The 22,198-nt window shown below is 41.7% G+C and overlaps 1 protein-coding gene across 1 annotated transcript; it reads right to left on the bottom strand.

Moving 5' to 3' along the window:
* Positions 1 to 2,325: 2,325 nt before the first annotated feature.
* NMD3 (NMD3 ribosome export adaptor) lies at positions 2,326 to 12,978 on the bottom strand. Its single transcript, XM_009564908.2, has 15 exons — positions 12,848 to 12,978; positions 11,249 to 11,383; positions 10,582 to 10,678; positions 9,694 to 9,774; positions 9,184 to 9,312; positions 8,537 to 8,627; positions 8,292 to 8,370; positions 7,881 to 7,977; positions 7,488 to 7,605; positions 6,646 to 6,791; positions 5,874 to 5,986; positions 5,077 to 5,149; positions 4,470 to 4,576; positions 3,581 to 3,651; positions 2,326 to 3,137 (listed from the first exon to the last, which is right to left on the bottom strand). Exons 1-15 carry the CDS (start codon positions 12,889 to 12,891, stop codon positions 3,004 to 3,006), a joined length of 1,515 nt encoding a protein of 504 aa, XP_009563203.2. The 5' UTR covers positions 12,892 to 12,978; the 3' UTR covers positions 2,326 to 3,003.
* Between the last annotated feature and the right edge of the window lie 9,220 nt (positions 12,979 to 22,198).

Raw genomic sequence — 22,198 nt, 5'->3', positions numbered from 1 at the left:
AGAATGTTGACTGTTTTGGAGGACAAAACTTCTCTTTTCTGCTGAAACAGAATCTTATCAGTGGGCTGGGCTGCTTTTTCTTTTTTTTGGCTTACTACCTGTGGCAAGTACACTTCAAATTTAATCAGCAAATTTAACTACCTCAGACAACCCTTTTACATCTGCGTTAATAGTCAGAAATGACTACAAACTGCTACTGCTTGGTACTCACTATTGCATCTCCTCTGGGTCAAAGCCAGTACACACACATGCATGTATTCACATCTCTAAGAAACCCATCTCCTCCCCACGTAAACTAGATGGACATTACATTTCAACCCTTCCGATTCAAAATACATTAAAATCAAATTAATCGTGAAGCAGCTATGACTTAAAATCCCCAGGCAATGTCTGTCTGTGTAAAAGGAGAGGAGCTTTAAGCTGTGGCTCAATCCACAGGCAGATTTTCAGGGAGATGCAGGGCAAGAGGCAGCCTTTTTATCTATTGTGAATTAAGTACCTTTTGTCAAATTACTTACCCAGAGGCAGTGAGAAGACCTTGGCTAACATTTCATTTGCCAATACATCAGCTAAGCCTCTTCTGGCTCCCAGCTCTTTAAATGTTAAAGGGACACTGTAAACTCAAGAACCTAAAATTAGAACTAACTTTGGTTTCAAGTACACACAGCTCACTCGTGCCTTGGAAAGCCGTTGCTAGCGAGCAAACAAATGCACAAAAAGCCAAGCAGTAGACTTAAGATTGAAGACTTGTTTGCCCAGCAGCTGTAGCGTGAGACCTTTCTAGACAAGACTCTGCTGAAAAATGTTTGAAACCTAATGCGCACTGGCAACAGATCACAGTGGGGGATAAGGAAGAGGGACATCTCCAGTAACAAACAGGATGACGGACGCAACAGCATCTGAAAATCTGAAATTACTGCAAGGCATGATGAAGGAAAACATTAGAAAGGAAGCAAAACTGTTGATCCAAAACAGGACAGTTTAAAATGAGCTTTTATTCCACCACTTCCTTCACCTGCCAACAACAGGAAGCTTACTGGCAAACAATACAAGATGAAAGCTTGATCATTTCTACCTGTCAGAAAAATCACAACCCAAACCACATCCAGTCACTAATGCACTTGTTGGCTACAGGTTACACACTAGTTCTTCAGTTTTCACAGATTTGGCCACACGGTCACTAGAATTGAGTTTATCTGCATCACCCCAACACTACTGGCAAGTATAGCTGCTGTAAAATGTGTATAATAAATTAATGTTTTTACTGTAGTGATATTTCTGGTTAGCTACACAGCTGTCTTCTTGTATTTTAAGCAATTTTATACCTTTCCTATACTGAAATAAACTACTGTGATTAGATAAATTGTACCTTTAGTTGCAGTAGCTTGATTGATTTTTCTTAATTGCTCTTCTAAATAGTTAAAAGAAACACAACGCTGAGAGCGGAAGCTCAAGAGCTTGGTGTGACCCAAAGACACAGCAGAAGAACTGAGGGATGGCTGAGCTGCTGATAATGCCAATAGACACCTTAGAGGTTCCTTATGTCAAAACCACCTTTCCAAATTCCCATTTTTTCCCTCCTACAATCATGAATACCTTCGCCTTCCATGGCATACGGCCCGGGCTCAGACAGTAAGCTGGAAATCCAGCAGATTCACACCACTGTGGAAACGCTCGGGCAAAAGATTACATTTAAGGAATAAGGCAAGCTTTTCTCTCACCCGGCAGCAGGCCGAACGCTGCTCTCTCCTTAATTATTTCATAACCTTTCTTGGAGGCCTTGAAAAGCTGTGAAGTACAGCAAAACAGAGAAGTGCTCCAGACACCGCCTCAGCTGACACTACAGAGAAACAAGTTTTCAACCCTGTGTATTTCTTACAAGCATAGAAACGGTAAGATACTATGTGTAGCTCTCATTTGAGCTACACAGATCCCTAATAGAGGAATCATTAATAGCCCATTAGACGAATGCTCCTACACATCTCTATTTTTTCTAACTTTACACTATTAGTATTTGTCTCCTTTAAATATGTCATTTATTTTGAATATGTTTTTCCTGAAGTAAAAAAATGCAGCAGCAAAACTACTCTTTCTGTGCACTTCCATACTTATATTGAGTCAAAACATAAAATATTAGTAAAATATCTGTTGAACCACCTTTATGCAGTAAAGTGAACTAAAACCAGATGAATGTATGCAACGTACTCCTACACCACTTACGTCCTCTCTGGGCTTACAGTAGAGAGAGATGTGATTTTAAAGCTAACTAAATAACGATGGCCCAAAAATACCTGTGTAGTTTTTTAATAGTTCATACCTGGTGTATTAATTAGATATTACGCATAGTGCTTTTAATCCATTGATACAGACACAGAATTAGTACAACAGAATATTCATTATACTTGACAGAAGTTTCCAATTTTCCGATCACAGACTGCATCTTCAATTCATTTACAGGAAAGTTTTCTTGTGTACGTATCTTTATTTGGAGTTCCCTTACCAAAGGAACAGAGGATACATTCTTATTATACAGAATAACCTAGTAATATCATAAAAGGCTTCAAACCATTGCACCAAAAAGATTTAAGACGGGAAAAGTCCTTCCCGTGTGAAGAAATAAGCAATAAACAGTAGGTACAAACCTAGCAAACTAGAATAAACCCTCTCCTTCTGGACATCCTTCTTTATCAGTTGTCTTCCACACAAGACGATTATTACTACCAATATATAAACCAGTCAGCTGGTCTGCACACTGCAGAAGCCGCAAGGAGAGAGCGCTCAGTGATGGGTGGAACTTATATTGTGATACTTTTACCAGAAATTTAATTTAAATTGATAATTCTCTATAAGAATTACATATAAAACATAAATTCAGGATCATTACTAAGGGGTATAGTGCTAGTTATCACATTATTTTTCACGACCATGTAATGTCTACTTATGTTTAGGGTACCTTTTCCTTACCAAAGGAATATTTAATTGCATTGTTTTAATGCACTATTTTTATTCTGTCATCATAGTTGCTCCCTCCCCACCGGTGGCATCCTCAGAAATATGAAGATCCTCTAGCATTTCAGCCAGACTGATTCGTGGAGGACCATCATCATCTGTGTCGCTCTCCACTGGAACATCTGCATCTAAAAATGCAATAGGAAAAAATACCAACAAACAGCTAAGCAAAGAAATCAAACTCAAATCCCTCTGAACAACCCCAGGGAGGGAAGGAAGGGGAAAAAAAACCCAACCAGCCCTGACAGAGCCCTCCTAAAAACCAACAATCCCATAGTAACTGCCCTCATGGAAGATGCTGAATTACGTACCAAATCCTTCACCCAGCAGAGGTTTCGTGTGCAGGAGAAAAAACCTCTCTCTCTCTCATGTTAAAGGCAAGCAAACAAACCCCATCACCATCTATTCAGCGCATATGAAATACACTGGATACCCGAAGCTAGTACATTACAGCATTTCTCCAGGCACGAGTAGTTCAAAAGAATCCAAATACAGAACTTCAGTAAAAATATTTTCACTCCAATAGCCATGATCTAGTTACATGCAATTAAATGGTTCAAAAAAGCCTTACTTCTGTAAATGTTGACATTCTTCCTTATGGCTTCATCCTCCTCGAGATCTTCAAGGAAGTCCTGGTATTGTCTGTAAAAGATGTTTAATGTATTCACTCCTTCAGATTTATGCAGATTTATAAACCAAAATAAAATCAAAGAAACAGTGCTCGAAGGAAGGATTGCAGTCTGTGGTCCTTTAGATGAGTCCTCTGAGACATTCCCACATTTCCAACTCATTCCTTCTGCTTTTATTTTAAATTAGTCCTCTTATTTTCAAAAGAATTTGTTCAACTTGCCTGGCCTCATTTAACTCTAATTGCCTCATTTTTTCTACTCAGTTATTTCGTAATTTCATTCATTATTTAGAATCTGCCAGTGCTGTATCAGCTTCGTCACTGAACAAACCAGTGAAAAGCACGTTTTCACTGAAGTGAAAACTTTAGCTAGACAGAAACTAACTGTAAGCTGCAGGCACAATTCTTCCAGTATCACTCACTGGTCTTGTGACTTAAGCTCTCCTTGGAAAAAACATAAGAATAGGTTTTTGTATTTTGCAACATTAAATCTGAAAAAAATGCAGTTATCTTCAAGATTTCAGGATTCAGTCTGATTCCACCTCCTTCCCCATTTCCTGAAAACTTGGCAGTCAAGACAGGATAAGCATAAATAAAGTGCAGATGCTTAAAGCACTTCTGTCGCTAGGGAAAGGGGGAAAAAGAGATAACTGCTCTTCGAAGCACACTGGCATCAACATGTCGTATGAGCAAGCATCACACTCAGACAAAACCAGCAGCTTAGGCATTAATGCTGGGTTCATCCTCAGCAGAAACCCAGAAAGGATATTTCTAGACTTGGCACAGTATCCTGGGTAGGAGGGACTGGAAAGCTTCATGGAAGATACTGAACCTTTCATCATCTGTATCTGTGCCTTCTCTGTCCCTTTCTAGCTCTTTTAGCTTCCAGTTCCTGCGACGCTGGCGTTTGGTACGGTCATAGTTCTTCTTTATTAATACCTACAGTGAGAAACAGCAAGTATTTACACATGCGCACACACCTTCAATACCACCGATGACACTCTTTCAACATCCAAAACAACACCCAAGTCTAGACTTGGGAAACTGTAAACTCAGCTGAAGAAACAGTAGAGTTGGTCTGGCGCTCAGAAGTTGTCAATACAGAATTTGTCAATTTGAAAGTTTCCAAACACTTTGTACAATGTCCTGAAGAGGCAGACAGGCTGAAGCTGTAACAGTTTTCACCACAGTGCAAAGTGATTTGAACAGAAACAAAAAGTAAGGAAAGGTAAAGTAAATGTATTATTTAACCACCACACACAAACTGAAGTAGTAAGAAAATCATTCTCAAAATGAGATGCTATTCAAATCCCAGTATTAATACCCCCTCTTCTTTGGCACTATGGAACTATTGAGTATTCCTTATTAAATCATATTCCCTAATACTCTTGGGTAATTCAGACACTTTGTACGTTTACAAAGTTTACACATGGTCTTACCACATCAGGGATATGGTGTTGGTTCATCTTATTCGCAAACTCGTCATTTAAGTTGCAGTTTGCCAAGTCGAATCTGAAATGAAAACAGGCATTTTTATCCTACCGTTCTATGTAAGTCTACAAAATTGAAGTCAATATATCCTCTGTTTGTATAAAAGAGCAGCATAGTGTAAGTTACAGCTCCTGAGAAAGGTAAATGTTTCCATACGAAATAGAGCAAATAAAAAAAAAAATCCACATCAATACACAGCTGATATAACTCTGAATAACTGTCAGATACTGCTGTTGCCAAATTCTGTCCAGTAGCACCCCCAGCCTCCCGAACCAAAAGCGATACCCACTCAGTTTGCTTACAGCAGCTCCAATAACACCCATGTTTACGCCTTTTTGAGGATCACCTAATTTGCCCAATCTTACAAAAAAATTCACTTTTGTCGTTGCTGCATAGAATAGTCACTATGAAACAATCAGACCTTGCCTGGTATTTTAAAAATCCCTCTAATTTATTTCTGTTTAAACTGTTATTCCAATTGGCACTCCAAAGTCAACCCTTGAGCTCTCACATTACTAAGAGCCCTTTTCCCAAGATGATTTGAGCTAGGAAAAAAAAAAAAAAAAAAGATTTCCGGCATTAGGACCATATCTTCACGGTCAAGATGAAAGATTCCATTCCTTTTTACTGATTTCACTTAGAAATCAGAACAGTTCAAGACTTCCTTGATAATACATAAACCTGCGGAGAATCCAGAGAATTCAGTCATTAAATAATTTAATAAAAAACAAGAAACAGAACTGACCCCAAGACAAGGTCGCCGGGATTCAGAATGTGCCCCAAGTGAGTAGAGCAGAAATACTGATGATCCGTATTCAGTTCTGAGGTTTTCTGTACCCAGGCTTCAGCAAGTGTATGCTTGAGGAATGCAAAAGAAAACGCTCTTGTAATCAAATGAAGCTTAACTTGCTGTGCTGTTAGAACATTTGCACTGCTATATTACTGTTTTAAATTGCATTTGTAATTGAACTTGTATTTCTACATCAAGCATCCAATGTATGTCTTCCTACTCCTCATTTCTCACCTTTACAAAAGTAAGAAAATGGATATGCCAACCGCTTTTCCCAAGAATTCCACGAAGGCTGTTTCTATAACTACACCTGAGTTTTGGTGGGGTTTTTACTCTGTAACTTTCAACCACATACAGCTTTTGACCAAGAAGAAAACGTCTGGTACTGATTCATTAATTCTGATTAAATAGAAATGCTTCTACATTTCATAAACAATTTAATAATTGAAGACTTGCAAAACTAATATAAAAATAATTCCAATAATGATAGTAACAAGTAGTTTAAACTCTTCAGCAGAAAAAAGTGGAATTCACATCATGCTTGTGCAATTTCCAAACCAAAGCACTGTCCACACCATCCTGAGAAGAACCTTTGCCAGATGTAAGACAAGGAAAAGCATCCATCTGACTTTGCAAGGTAGAATGATTCAAAACATGAGTTCAGCTGGACAGGGGAGAGAGGGAAGAGGAAAGGCCAGAACACTGAACCAAATAGAGGAATTCTTACCTTGTTTGATATTGCTCCTGCACCCGCAACTTTTTTCTTTTCTTGAACCCTATTGATATCAATAATGATAAATTCCTCCAGTTGTTTTGGGTGGAACAAACTGTTGAAAGGGTGGCGCCAGTAGGTGTTTCCATCGATTTCAGCAACTGGAAAAAAACCAGCGGCATAGGCAATCACAAGGCAGAGAATTTCTTGTAAAGAAATTAAAAGGAAGCATTTGCCAAAAATAAGACAACTGCTAAATGCATTTTGTTCAAGTTTATTACTGCTACACAAGTATTTAGGATGTGACCCATACTGCAAACTCATGTGACTCGATATCCAAGAGGTCTTTTCCAATCTGGTGATTCTATGGTTCTAAGGGCAGTTGACCCAGTTGACCCATGGCAGTCAAATCATAGATCATGTGTCTGAAGCACAGACCTTTTTATCCACAGGAATCACTGCCCTGGATGTATCCTTATTAGAGGTATTTGCTGGTAAAGCTTACCAGCAAAACAAATCAAAGCACAGTGCTTCTAGTACTGAATAATCCAGAGAAAACCTAGATGCCATCAAATTGTAGAGGAATGTATCTGATAAACTTAAGCGCTTATCAGAGATCTAGAACATCCATGAACTTAATACTGACCCTGTGCATTTTGCCTAAGAAACGATGGAAATCAAGAGAACTTATAGAACTATGCCTTAGTTTGCTACTAAATTTCTACGGCAGTGATTGTACAGACACATCACAATACCAGGCTCTAAAACCAGAAGATGTCACGAAAACAAAACAAAAAGAATTGTGCCCACAGGAAGACCAAATGCTGCCACAGGGTGGAGAAGGACGCCTGACTTACTCTGCAGCGTGCTAGGGTCGATGAGGCGGATGGTGCTTGTTACTCTAATGCACACACAGATCTGGCTCATGTTACCAAGACTCTGCGCCAGTTTTGGTGACAGACACACAACGTTGTCCTGCAGACAAAGAGAAAACAATTTACACTCACATTTCCTTAATTTTTGAACAAGTCTTTTGAGAAATTTAAATAATTTTTTAAGTTGTGTTTGCGTTTTTTTGCCCAATAACACGCAATAACTTCCTCAAGATAGCTGCTATCTGCCCTTTCCATGTTTTGTGGGGAGTAGGCCCCTCCACTCCCCCAAACACACAATAAACAAGGCCTCCATCATCAAATCCAAACTCCACCCACTTCACACGATACCCTGAAGGTGAGACAGAGGGAAGGTACCTTGCAGATTGGAACAATTTCCACAGAGAAAGTGCTTTTGTAATTGTAGACATTGCTATGAACGTCATGTGAGATCAAACGTTGGGATGATTTTGACCTATAAAACATAAAAATAGAACCTTCAGGCAGGAAGATTTCTTGCAACAGGAGATAATCAGCACAAAGTACAGCAACTTAAGCACACAGCTAAGTACTACAAATACAAAAATTAAGGCAACCGAAAAATGCACAAAGGTTAGTTTTACAACGGCTAAGTGGAAAACGTGGGACTTCTCTAGAAGGGATTTTGTCTGTTTAAACTGGAACACAGGTTCTTTACACTTTCACTTACAAAATTCTTTAACCATGAAGGATAGAAGACATTTCCCAAAAGCTTATGATTATTTAAGGCAATGAACATAAACGATGTACCTAGATGGAACTGTGCACTGAAGAAAGTCTACCATCTTCTGGGCCTGTTGCTTTGAAGAATAATAGAAATCCAGGCCATCTTAAAGAGAAGAAACATTGATGAACATATCCATTTCCAGTACGATGTCTTTTCTCCAAATACAATACATGGGCTCAGTAATCTGCTACTACCACAAGCACTCTTGCAATATAAAACAGATTAGTCCTTTCTACCTCAAGACAAAGAAAACGAGTCACTCACTTACCATGGATTTCTTTGATACGAAGTGTATTATGATGAAGCTTGTGTTTTAAAATCAGCTGCTCCAAATAGAAGAAAGTCTTCTTATGCAGAGTCTAAAACCAAAGATAAAATTATCAAGGTTACTTAAGAACCATCTAATGCAAGCACAGTGTCCTTGAAGTATAAATATTTCTATGAAGAGACCATCTAGAGAAGGAACAGTCCAAAGTCCAAGTTAGCAAAAAGATTTCAGAGATGTGCTCTATTTATAATAAATCACTTAAAGCTTCTGTTTTTCATTTTGGTGTAACTGTTTGCTACATACTGCTTTCTTTAAAGAAGATCCAAATATTTATAAACCATCTGGACCATTGTTTCTAACACTGCCCTAAAATACAGAAGGATATTTAGTAATTCATGCAAGATCCTCCTGCCAGCCATCATTTAAAAAGAATATGCAAATAATGCTGGATGGCAGAGAGAAAGTTTTTCTAAGCTAAGATCAGTAAGAAAAAACCCCAATGTGAACGCAAAATGTATTACAAAATGTATTACAATGGCAGCATACGTGTGAGTACACCTTTTTCTATGAAAATAAAAAATTCACCCAAAAGATTTGTCTGCCTGATTGTTCTGCCACAAACAAATAAAAGATCAGTTTGCCTTTACCTTTTGTCTGACTTGCACTACAGCTTTCCAGAAATCCTTAGCTTCAATCCTGTGACAGTCATCACACATTTGAGACTGAACTATATATTCCACGACAAACGCTTGTTGAAGAACTGCTCCATTTAGCACCTGCAAAAGAAAAGTTTAAAAAGGTTTCCTCATCAGCCCTGTCAAGGCAGAAAGCTACTGTACCCCAACATTCTGAAATAACTTCCATATTACACCAGGCGACATACAGCAATATTCAGATCACAAATATCAGAGGTATTTTCCCCAATATCACTGAACAGCTGATAAACTTCTTCGAACAGTGATGAAAGACACTTCAATGACAGAATTTAGGCAGACTGAAATTAATATTCTTTCAAGATAACCCAATAAACACATGATGGATTTTATGAGAGAACCACTCATCTAGAATGTAATAATAATAAAAAATAAGTAAAATCATACTGTTTGCCATGAAAGCTTTTAAAAAGCCACACGCAGAACTCACAATCCTCCAGTTACCTCTTTCTGAACCGTCAGTTTCAGCTTCAGTCTCTTAGAATGTGGTTCGGTCCAAATAAAGCCGGCATCAATCAGACGCACCTGCCCGTGGGAAAGAACAAGAAGAACTTGGCTACTACCAGCACCTGTACTCACATTTTCGTGCCTCGCTAACAATCTCGTATGGTTTGAAATAGAGCACTGTTATCTGTTATCCGATTCCATCATTAAGCAAGTTGAGATATACACCCGACCCGACATAACCCACCCTAAGCTAATCTAACCTCCAGTAACCAAAACTAACACGAGCATAGTACACACACATCACATCAATTAATAATTGAAATACAGTAATTACAGCAATATATTAATAACAACATTAATACTGTAATAATACAATTGTAATGTACTGTAGTTACCAGCTGCACCACGGAGCTTAAGTTTTCTACCTTCTCTTGTCTCGAGAAATGAGGCAGAGGGGTTGTTTAAGACAACTCAATGCCAGCACAATGAAGGATGCCTTTAAAATCATTAATATAAATTTCTTACAGTACTGTACAGTATTACACTGCACAATTCCTTGTCGAATGTGCCAAACCTAGATCACAGCCAATTTTAATAACACTTTTTCCTTCCTCATGCTGCTTCACCACATACACCTTGGTTTCCAGATCTATTACTTTCCTTTGCTTCTTAGGAGCACTGGGAGAAGCCAATTGCTGTTGTTTGGGAGTCACTTTGAATGAAAGTAGGGTGTATAAGAGCACTTTCAAGAGACAGTTACTCTGATTGCATTTGTTCACATACTGTATATTGTTTACATCTCCGTGGAAGCTTCATCCTTAGTCGGGATGTCATAGAGGCACCACAGTACAGGTGTTAAAAACACCGACAGGACCAGCTGCTCACCTTGCTCAGCGAAGCTTTGATTTTCTTAAGGCACAAAGCAAGAAGCTCTCTTGATTCCAAGGCACACTGGATCCAGGTGCCGGGAGGCTGAAGATACCTATGGCACAGGAAGCATTTCACAGCATGTGAACCTGCTTCAGCAAACTCAATCACCGAAAAGCTGGGCAGTTATCTATCAAGCTTCAGATTTAACATTAATTAAGCAGCTACAAGTTTTGCTTCCCGAAACATTATATTCACACACTACAAGCGCATTCATGCTTTTACTGCCCTCCTCACCAATCTGCCTACCTTTTTTTTCCGTAAACTCACTCATTTACATCTCCTGGATTCTACATACCAACACCTTTCTACTTCCAGAAGAGAGGAAATGCAGGAACGCAGAGGAAAATCAGAAAAGCAGTGACTTTGTCAGGGGCTGCCCTGCTCTCCTGCCACCACTGCTCCCCGGGAGGAGGCGGGCGGTGTATGTGTCTCTGTGTCCTGCTGTCCCCTCAGGAGGAGGCAGTGTGTATGAGTCCCGGGGGTGTGTGTCTGTCTGTGTCTTCTGCTGCCCACCAGGAGGAGAAGAGGAAGAGAGTCCTGATGCCCCAATCCTAGGAGAAGATGCGGGCTGGCAGGTGTCCTGCTGACCCCTGGGAGGATGAGGAGCACCCTGATCACCCACCTGCCACACTGCTTGCAGAAGTAGACGGTGCCCTGCTTGGGGATGCCCTCGGTGATGTCCACCTGTGCCCGCAGGCAGCCCACACAGGTGTTGGCCGGGTTGGGTGGGATGGGCACGCCACATTGGCAGCAGAGGCTGGAAGTGAACATAGGAAATTATACAGAAAATGCCGGCAAATCAATCCTCCAAGACTCGTTTTGGAGTTTTAGAAAGCAAGCACCCTTTATCAGGCCTGAGCAACACAAGGGAGTGATCTCCATCAATCATGTGCAGCCAGACAAGAGCTGGGGACAGAATATATTTTCCACCTACACGCACATGTATCAATTTTCACAGAAACCTCATGCACGTTCTATTATTTTCCAAGGACTAAATTTAATGTTATTGTGAACTTCACAACAATCAAAACTCTTACTAATCTGGAGCCAGCTCTTTGGCTGACCTTGCATTTGAGCTAGGGAAAGGCTACAAGCAGAGGTCATTCCAGAAGAAGAATCATAGTATGGTTTGGGTTGGAAGGGACCTTAAAGATCATCCAGTTCCAACCTCCCCTGCCATGGGCAGGGACACCTCCCACTGGACCAGGTTGCTCAAAGCCTCATCTAGCCTCATCATACAACTAAAGGCAAGCGGGATCACAGCACCGTAAGACACCTGCCCACATATTGATATACACATATTTTTCTGGTGACAGTTTAATCACGTCAAATATTACGGCTATGAAGAATGAAACCCAGAAGCATACGTGAGAATTAATCGATAAGTTTTGCTGCAGTTGGTTTGTATGCTTAATTATCTTGTAATATAAATCTGTCTTGTATCAAGAGATAATACGCAGACATGGATGAATAACCTGAAAGGATAAACACTCTCTTATTGCAAGAATTTATTGATATGCTTAATTGTCTTGCAAGATGTAGTTGTCTTAGGTCAAGAGATAACCTAAAGGAAGTCTCTAGACATGATTGGATAACCAAAAAAATAATCATTCTTTAATTTAATGGTTAATTTAATTTAATAAGTTTGACACAGTTCTTTGTCTAAGACTAGTATATCAACTGCTTTTGTAAAATGGGATGGCTGTTTTAGAAGGGCATCTGATTCAGCGCTGAATTGTAAAATAAAAATATTGCCTTTGCCTCGAAGTCATTGTCCTTTTCAATATTTTACCAGCGAATAAGTATTTCTCACAATATATATTTAACCCATACTCTTCTGAGCCAAGTTACATTTCCTGCATCATCTCTTCAGCACAGATCACACTGAACACAAGATGTTCATAGAATCACCAGGGTGGGAAAGACCTCTCGGATCATCGAGTCTAAGATGTTATCACCTTCAATGAACGAACAGCACCTGGAAAAAAACCCTGCTCGAAAGAAACCACGCGATCAGAGGGACACGCTGGCTAACTTCCAAAACCTACTATTACTTAGATGAAAGTCTGCTTTAGAATAGCAACTCCTCTCGTAACAGGAGGGTCAGGCAAACAGCAGAGCTGTTCCCCGGAGCCTTTCCTTGCTCAGACATTAAAGCTACAGCCCGGAGAGCCGCCCCCGCCCCGCTTTAGGCCTGCCCCGATGCCGCCCCGCTGCTTACACGCTGCCCTGCGCGGGGGCAGCCCGAGCCGGCAGGTACTCCATGGGCACGGGAACACGCGGAGCCGGGATGGGGAAGAGGCTGGAGAAGAAGGGGAAGGGGAGGAGAAAAGGGAGGAAGGGGAGGGGGAAAGGGAGGAGGAAGAGGAGGAGGGAGGGGGGAGGGAGAGGAGGGGGAGGAAAGGGAGGAGGAAGGGGAGGAGGGAGGGGTGAGGGAGGGGAGAGGGAAAGGGAGGAGAGAGAGGAGGAGAAAAGGGAGGAGAAAAGGGAGGAGGAAAGGGAGGAGGGAGAGGAGGAGGAAAGGAAGGCGGGAGAGGAGGAGGAGGAGGAAAGGAAGGAGGGAGAGGAGGAGGGAGGGGAGGAAGAAAGGGAGGAGGAAAGGGAGGAGGGAGAGGAGGAGGAGGAAAGGAAGGAGGGAGAGGAGGAGGAAAGGAAGGAGGGAGAGGAGGAGGGAGGGGAGGAAGAAAGGGAGGAGGAAAGGGAGGAGCGAGGTACCGTGATGTTGGGCCGGGAGGGGCGGAGGGGAGGGTGGAGGGATGGAGGGGTGTTGGGGTGGTTTCAGCAGAACGCGATTAACATCGTAATTCGCCTTTTTCTGACACATCCAGCAGAAGTCCCTGGTGACTGGAAGAAGGGCAACATTTGAAGGGGCTGGAGAAGGAGTGTAACGAGGAGCGGCTGAGGGCCCCGGGGGTGTTCAGCCTCGAGAAGAGGAGGCTGAGGGGAGACCTCACTGCTCTCTGCAACTGCCTGGAAGGAGGGTGTGGAGAGGAGGGAGCTGGGCTCTGCTCCCCAGGGACAGGACAGGACAAGGGGGAATGGCCTCAAGCTGCGCCACGGGAGGGTCAGAATGGATATCGGGAGAAAAATTTTCACCGAAAGGGTGATCGGGCAGCGGCAGAGGTGGTGGAGTCCCCATCCCCGGGGGTGTTTAAAAGACGGGTAGATGAGGTGTTCAGGGACATGGTTTAGTGGCAGATGGGAATGATTGGACTCGATGATCCAAGAGGTCTTTTTCAACCTGGTGATTCTATGATTCTATGATTGTGCCCGTTTTTAAAAGGGGTAGAAAAGATGATCCTGGGAACTACCAACCCGTCAGCCTCACCTCCATGGCTGGGAAGGTCATGGAACAGCTCCTTCTAGAAGCCATGCTAAAGCACGTGGAGGCTGGGGAGGGGGTTAGTGGCAGCCACCATGGCTTCACCAGGGGCGAGTCTGTCTGACCAACCTGGGGGCTTTCTATGATGCGGTGACCACAACAGTGGACACAGGAAAAGCAATGGAGGTATTCCATCTGGACTGCTGTAAAGCCCTTGATGTGGTCCCCCACACCATCCTTCTCTAAATTGGAGAGAGATGGATTTGATGAGTGGACTGATCAGAGGATAAGGAATTTATATCTGTTTTTATTTGCAAGCCCTGATGCATGGCTCTATTTTTGAGTTATGAAATTTACGCTTCCTGTAAATTCCAGGCTGTCACTTAAGAGAGTCTCAAGTTGCAAGAGGAATAGGACAAAGCCCATCGCTTATGGGAGCCAGATCTTCTCTGAAGTCACCAGAAGGAGAATAGGATCCTAATAATACTTTAAAATGTTTCAGCTGTAAACTTATTCTCAACTGCAGTTTTCTCCACCTTGTTTCAGTGCTAATACAGTAAACCCTACCTCAGCTCAAGGTGCAGCCACTGTCTGCTCCCACTTAAATTCAGTATTATATTCTTTGAAGTCACTGAGGTACTTTGAGTTACCCCTGAAAGCTCTTGTTGCTCTCCATGGGCTTCCACCCATCCAGGCAGACTTTGTATCTTTTAAACTGTCCAGGTACTGGTATATTTTTAGCACCACTTCAGAAAGATGGTACATCTTTATACCAAATCAACAAGATAAAAAGCAGACCGTAAAATTCCATGAGAACTTTAGCAGTGGTAGATCTGCTTACAGAACTTAGTACATGGGCTTTGGCCACGTGATGTGGACTGAAAGATTTCACCATCTCTTCCCAGTGAGGATCCAGTATTCAAAGAAAAGCCAGCATTGTTGTAGTTGTCAAGATGGATGATACTTCCTCTAAATCGGTGGCTTTTTTAGGAATGTGTTAAAGGGCAAGACCTTACTTTCTATAGGCTGGCGGGAGCCAGAGATCTGGCAGCTTAGGAAATGACTTAATCTGCAAATCATTTAAGAGAGGCTCAGGTTTGCATGGGTGTGAGTATTAATCCTGTAGGCTATCGATTTCTTCTGAGCACACAATCACAACGTCTATGGTCATGCCTGTAGAAAAAAATGATGAATGTGAGTTTATTTTTCGGCCCTGTCAAGCCACATCAGCTTTATTTGTGGTCGTCCAGATCAGTCTTTAAAATCAATACACTGTATTTGAGAAGGTCACTATGTACTTTTGCCATCATACCCTGGTTCCTGTGCTGCTGGTACTGCAGCCAGACTCTCAGGAGCTGTGCAGGATGCCTGACAAGCCTGCTGTCACCATCTCCTCGCTGTCCTGCCAGCTGCAAAGGGATGGCATGAGGGGCGCAGAAGGAGATCCCAGGATGGAAGAAAACAGCGCACAAGTACATTTGTGTGATTCTTCACTGTGTGTTGCGTGTCACACTTGTAGCAGTCAATATAAGACTGGAGTGTGGAACCAGAAAAATTGAGTTGGGGAGTGCTCGGTGGGCTGGTGTAAATGACCAGAGGAAACAAGACAGGAAGATAACTATGAATGTGCACAGCTGCTGTTTTAAACAGGCCGGGGAAGGGTGAAGGGGGTGGATTTCACACCAGCCTGGATGTGCTGCTGCATGCATGCTCTTGGCCTTGTTTTCATTCGTTCTCAGTGAAACAACCATGCACCGCTTAATGAGGCCATTATATAGGCATATAAGGCAGAAGTAAGAAAGTGGCAATAACTGCTTACCTACCTGGAAAAAAAACCCTACAGGAATTACACTTCTAATGTGGGCTAAAGCTTTTAGTATTTTTTTTCTTTCCTTGCAAATGTCTCTGGAACTGTTATCTAAAGTGCAAGATGGTAACTCATCAGGACATTTGAGTTTTCGCAGCTCCATTTAATTTCTCTTTTCACCCAGGAGCTGCAGGAGTTATAAGACTGTCTACAGGCACTGCCATGAATTTAAAGAAGGCTTTGTAAATTCTGGCAGCTTGGGTGATAAAGCTGTCAGGTCTCCACCACCATCTACTCTAGTGCTAATGATGGAGAGTGGAAAGGGCGAGAGTGAAAAATGTGGTTCCCCCTTCCGTCACTGCTGCTGTCTAAAACTGCATTGTTGTTTCAATGTATGTCTGGTTGCGTGGAGTTGTTAATTACTCCTTAGGGTTCCCTGAGGTCAGAAGCATAGCAAGCAGCATGCAGAACTTTTTACTTTGCATTGTTTCTTTGCAGAATTTGGGGATGTAGTATGATTTAAATCTTTGGTCGCTTTTGCCAGTCTGGATTTAAGGACTAGGATGAGAGTGTCTGGGAAATAAGTACTCAATGTGAGAAGTGTGCAATTGATAATCAGCTGCATCTGTGTCTGTGCAGAGTTAGCCTGTTCCAGTGGAGAAAACACTGCATTATTGTAGCATCAGTCTGAGTGCTCCAATAGTCATGAACAGGGATGCCAAAGGCCCTGCTCCTCACTGGCCCTGGCCCTGCCAGCTTCTCTGTGCTGTGCACCCTGTCTTTGTGCAGGGCTGAGCTAAAACGTGCTCAGGCCCATACAGTTCCACCAAAGGCTGTACAGTGAGGCTTTAAATAACTCGGTTTATTTTACTTCCAGTTATGGAATCAGAAAATATGAATTAAAATATGTCTAAAAAGCATCACAAAGAAATACAGAATTTATTGACAGTGTGTTCAGTATACACATCTCATCTATTGTACTGTCAAATAATTAGAACTGTTGTATAATCAGTTCAGTTATCAGTCTATATACTTTATTACATCCTAGAATGAACCTTTTCACTCTTGCATTAATTTTATCACTATTAACAGCTGCAGCAATTTTTTTAAGTGTCATTTTATTCTGATTCATTTCTTCCAAGAGGCACGTGTATTTCAATAATCAGTATTTCTAACCCCATTAATCCAGAAACCAGTCGTCATAATGATTTGTAGATATCGAGACAATATAGAGGAAGAACTTTTCTTGATGGGAGCAGTTGCTAAAGGTGTGAAGAGCTACTAATGAAAAATCATTTTTTAATGTATTACTGTCCCTTGGGTAAGCTCCTGACTCGGTCCTTTGCACCAGGAATGGTCCTTGTCGCTGGATTCGCATCGCAAAGCCAGTAGAAATCTAAGCAGAAAAGAACCAATAGCTTTTGTCAGCAATAAGTTGTTGGTTAATTTAGACCTCTGCTTGAATCTTACCCCTAGTGAAAAGCATACAACTTTGTGCTGATTTCTTACATTTCCCTCTTCTGTTTCTCAATGAGTATTAAATGTTATATTTATGTTAAATACTAGTTTTCTGTTCTGTTATATTCTCAGAGTTCTATGTAGTGAGCACACTGCTTCGTCTTACGCTGCATTATGTTTCATTTCTATTAGGCTGTCCAAACATCTAACTGATGTGCACATTGACATTTGAATTATATGAATGACACTGAACTCATATGTGATTCAAGATGACTTTATCCTAAGATTTCAATAGATTTTGTATCCGGTCTTTAGAAGCACTGCTTAGTCTCCAGACTACCAAACAGTACCGAAGTCACAGCATCAAAAGGATCTGTCTGATATGTAAGGAAAGCAAACACATAATTTAGAAACAGTTTTAGCACAAGTTTGCTCTTATTTGATATGCAGATGACTGGTCTCTTCAGTAAATAGCTGTATGTAGTCTACGTGAAAGCTGAAGTGCCAAGGCAGGAAAGGCCAGGACAGCATTGGTGGAGGTGTGCCAGCTGAACAGCTGGCTCCCAGCATCTTCATTTCCAGTAGAAATGTCAATAAATAGAAGAAGCAGAGAATGATGAATTCAGGGAGAGAGATTCCTGTGATTAATTTAACAGACACCTGAGGTCACTATTCCCTCACGTAAAGTGGATCCAGGAAAGGCGGTGTTGAAGCTACCAAAAGGGCTCCTGGGAACTCTTGTCCAGTTAGTGCTGCTCTGTGCTCTGACCTTCCAGCAAAGAAGTGTTGTTATGGTCTGAGCTGTGTCAATTTAAACATAAAACTCTCCAAAATTTAAGAATAAAGGCATACACTGTGTTTTACACATTTTTAAACAATATTCACTGTAAAATAAATTTGGGTCTCAGCTTCTAGCACATAGAGCACCACCAAGTCAGAACTTAATAGAAAGACTCTCATTTAACCATAGAAGTGTACTAACAATGTTCAGATGGGTACATGGGGAGAGTTGCACAGTAACAGTGAAACACCCCAATGGCCTTTACCAGTGTCAAACTTAGTTTTAAAGAGGGTTGTGATAACACCTGCTCTGTCCTTTTAGTTATAAAGGTCCTGAACATGCATCCATCCTTGTCAGCTTTACTTTTCTTCCTCTTGTATCAGTACTAGTTTGGAAGAATGAAGTAGTTTCCATTCAGAGAGTAGACAAACAACAGAAGTGTAGTCGGTATATGCAGAATGGGGAAAGAAAAGTATGGCTGTGGCCAAGCGAGCTGTTTAAGGATGCAGCAGCTTACTGTGCCTGCAGGTCTGGAAGATGTAGGAGGAATTCTTCTGCAGGAACAGGTTGTGTCTTGCCTGCCTGTGGGGTGGTAACTCCCAGTCTCCGAATTTAGTACAAGGCAGGGTCTGGCAATGAGCCCCAGAAGGGATGGCGTTGTGTGCCCTCCGTGGGTGACTGTTCTTCTCCACTGTTTTTCCTGCATTTGTAAATGGATTCATATAACCCCCCCTGGTTAAGGTTATAGTCAGACCTTGCTACGTGGTCTGTTCCTTTAGGAAGGAAGGGCTCTCATTGCCCTGTGTCGATTGTGGCTGTGAAGTTGCAAAACTAGTAATTTCAATAGTGCGACTCACGCAGAGCTGTGCTTCAGCAGAGGCACTGCTGTTTCAGCGTGTCTTCTGTGGTCTCAAGGAGTGATATGAATGGGACGATTAAGATTTGCTAATTCTGTTGGGACACAACACTTCCAGACACTGCTTTCTGTGGGATAATCTGTACTAGATTGACTGCGATAATGCTCCAATTATTGTCCAGTTCTTGCTGATTTCTTCAATTCCTTGTGAGGAATCCAATTAGCAATCCCATTTATTGTTGCTGAACTTCAGAGGCAAGAACAAAGAGAGCTGAAAGGAAACCTCCTTAAAATAGCTTTGCAACAGTGAACAGCGTATTGTGACACTCCAGTTCCAGCTGATCAACAGATAAAACCTGTGCATTGCATCATCAAGCTTTAATGAGCTCCATCGCAGCACAAATATCCGTGGTCTAGTTTCCTTTTTAACTAGGTAACGTGGTGCGTGGAGCTGGCATATAAGACGTATTTGATGCAGTGCAGGGTGTACTTGAACAATGTTTGAAAGAGCTAAGGTGCAGGCTGTGCAAGGGGTACCACAAAGTACTGGGTAAATGCTGCCTTTTGTCAGCAGAGGGAGATGATTCCCAGTGCTGCTGTGTGTCGAAGCAGCTGGAGTGGAGGATGCTCTGTGTGTGAGGCACAGGCGCTGATTTTGTGCATACTCTGTCCTCCTGCTGCGGTCACGGGCACAGTGGTTGCATGCAGCAGTTCTGCTCTGAAAGGCACCCTCTGCTTTCTGAATTCCTGGAGTCTTTTAAGAATCATTGCTTCACCTGCCATGGGGTTAGGGACAGATGCATTTTACTTGGTAGCCTTTAAAAAAACAAAATAACAAAAAAAAATGAATTTACTTGAATGCAGCTGCCTGAACAGGGAGACAGCTTAGATACATGAAATAGGTTCTTCTGTGTTACAAGGGAAGATGTTCCTCATACTAACTTCTGTTCTTCAGTAGCTCTTATCACCCATTTTGTGTTTATTGAAATCACAGTTTATTGTTTCTTAATAATGACCAAACCCAAAAGTTTTGCTTTATCGTCAGGACAGGTTCAGCAGCTCAGCCTTTACACTGTCTTGTCCACATGCTGTGTGGTCAAAGAAGCTCTCTTTGGTAATTAATTCTCCATTGCTTTATAATACTTTGTGGTTCTGAGATTGTGAAGTTTTCCTTTGTGTTTTCCTCATCTAAAGAGGGGTGGCAGTTTCAGTGTGGCAACAGTACCTGCCTTTCTATCCATGAGAACCTCTGCAGAAAGTACAGCCAGTTCCCACAAATCCATTCAAGTTAGCAATCGCTTTTATTGCAATTCTTTTTTAATGTAAAAGTTCATGACGAGTCTTGATACTCCATTCATCCTTCTTTGCCTGACTTTGAGAAGAGCCATAGCAAAGATTTAATTTTAAGCAAAGGCATGGACAGGAACCAGGAGGTGTTGCTTTAATACTTGTATGTTTATTGCCTATACTGGGATGCACTACACCTGAACCTCAGACTAAGAAATAATTGTTCTAATAAAGTAAATATTTGCTCATCAAAACATGATAGGAATTTTAGACTATTGTACAGTAGCTCTTTGCTTTCCACCTGCCTTTTGTAATCTTCCATGTCCTGGCTAAAAACATCTCATTTCATTAGCTGGCTAAAGGAAACCCATTGAGAGGGCAGGTTGTGCTGAGAGGAGGAGAGCTGCCAGAAGGGAGTCCACGCCAGTGTGAAGTCTGAACCCTGGCATCACTAAAATGAATCAATTTTTGTAGAATTTATATTTTCAGATATTGGCACTTTTAGTTCTCTTATGAGAGAATATGAGAACAGCAATATGCAGGTGAAAATATTTTGCACATTCTGTCTGTTAAAACCTGTAGATAAAAATTATGGATGGTGTTGATGTTTCCTCAACTTGGCTCACTCTAGCTGTCTGGAGACAAATCCAAGCAGAGAAAAAGCTGAAACACGGTTCCAGGGCCTTGCTCTAGAAACAAACCCGTATCTCTTGTTCTTAGGTTGGTATTTGCACTGCTTCTCCTCCCTCTGTTACAGCTATTCAGGGTGAAAACAGTGACAAGAGTATGGTAGATGCAGGCATTTCAATGTGAATGGAAGAGCCAAACACGGATAGCTTGTAGAGGGAAGGAAGAAAAGGGAAGGGGAGACATTGATGGTGAAAAAAGGAGATAAACCAAATGGAAAGATGATCCAGCTTTGCAACAGGGATGTGGTTTCAGTGTTGAGTGGCTTTGCTTTTATCCAGACTTGACGCCTTCTTCAGTAAGCAATGGTGATATTCCAGCAGTCACTGTGCCAACCTTTTATCACTGGAATAATCCTCTGAGGCAGGGCTGGACTGCAAAATAGTCCAATTCAAAGGGGCCCACGGCAGAACAAGCCTGAGAACTAATCTGCATGATTATAGGTAAATTGTACCAGAGAGCATGACTGATAAATGAAAATTGCATAAACAGGAAAGGAGAACATGGAAAGAGGAGGACAGGGACACTGCCCACCCAGGACTTCACCAGACCACTTGAGCATTTAGCATTGAGCATCTTACTAGTGTGACCCTAGGACACTGTTGAAGTAGCAGGTTTGATACACGTAACAGCAGTTATCTCTTTCTTCTCTCTCTCTCTTTCTTTCTTTCTTTCTTTCTTATTTTTTTGCTTGCGACAGTCTGCTGTGATGGTATATGCATTTTATAATTATTCATCAAGATAAATTCTCAGGAAGAGGTGTTGCAATTCTAGTGAGTTGAATTTTTCTTTCCACCGCTCCCATCTTGCTGGCACAGGCATGACATGGAGATCTGACACATCGCTATTAAAAGGAGTCTGTGCAGGTACTGCTCAGCTATAAAATTGCAAAACCAGAACTTGCTGTTTGTATGGTAGACTTTTAACATAAAGACACTCACTGTAGACTGCTCTCGGTGAGTGGAAACTTCCAAAGCTGATAGGAATGCTTGCAGCTCATCATTTATTTAGGAGTATATGCATTTATATAAAAGATGACCTCAGTGATGCTAGTTTTGTTATTGATGATTTCTTGGGAAAAGCAGGCTACATACCCAAGGCTGCTGCAATGAGATGCTTATTTCAGTGCCTAAGTGTTCTTGTAACAAGTTTTGGGTAGAGTGGATTTCAGAGGGTACAGTAATTCTGAATAGAAAGCTGATACGCAACTCTGAAAGCCAACTGTATCCTGGGCTGCATCAAAAGAAGTGAGACCAGCAGGCTGAGGGAAGTGATTCTCCCTCTCTACTCTGCTCTTATGAGACCTCATCTGGAACACTGTGTTCGGTTTTGGAGTCCTCAGCACTGAAAGAGCATGAGTCCAGAGGAGACCAT

The sequence above is a fragment of the Cuculus canorus genome, chromosome 9 (assembly GCF_017976375.1).
Source record: "Cuculus canorus isolate bCucCan1 chromosome 9, bCucCan1.pri, whole genome shotgun sequence".
NCBI lineage: Eukaryota > Metazoa > Chordata > Aves > Cuculiformes > Cuculidae > Cuculus > Cuculus canorus.
This window is presented reverse-complemented; position numbering and strand designations above follow the sequence as displayed.

Bases quoted from the DNA above. Each gene is read 5' to 3' on its own strand.
- NMD3 (XM_009564908.2), bottom strand. From the start codon at position 12,891: ATGGAGTACCTGCCGGCTCGGGCTGCCCCCGCGCAGGGCAGCGT. The intron at 10,679-11,248 runs GTGGGTGATCAG...CCTGTGCCATAG, and splicing joins TTCTGCAAGCAGTGTGGCAG to GTATCTTCAGCCTCCCGGCA. The intron at 4,577-5,076 runs GTAAGACCATGT...TTCTCACTGTAG, and splicing joins AACACCATATCCCTGATGTG to GTATTAATAAAGAAGAACTA.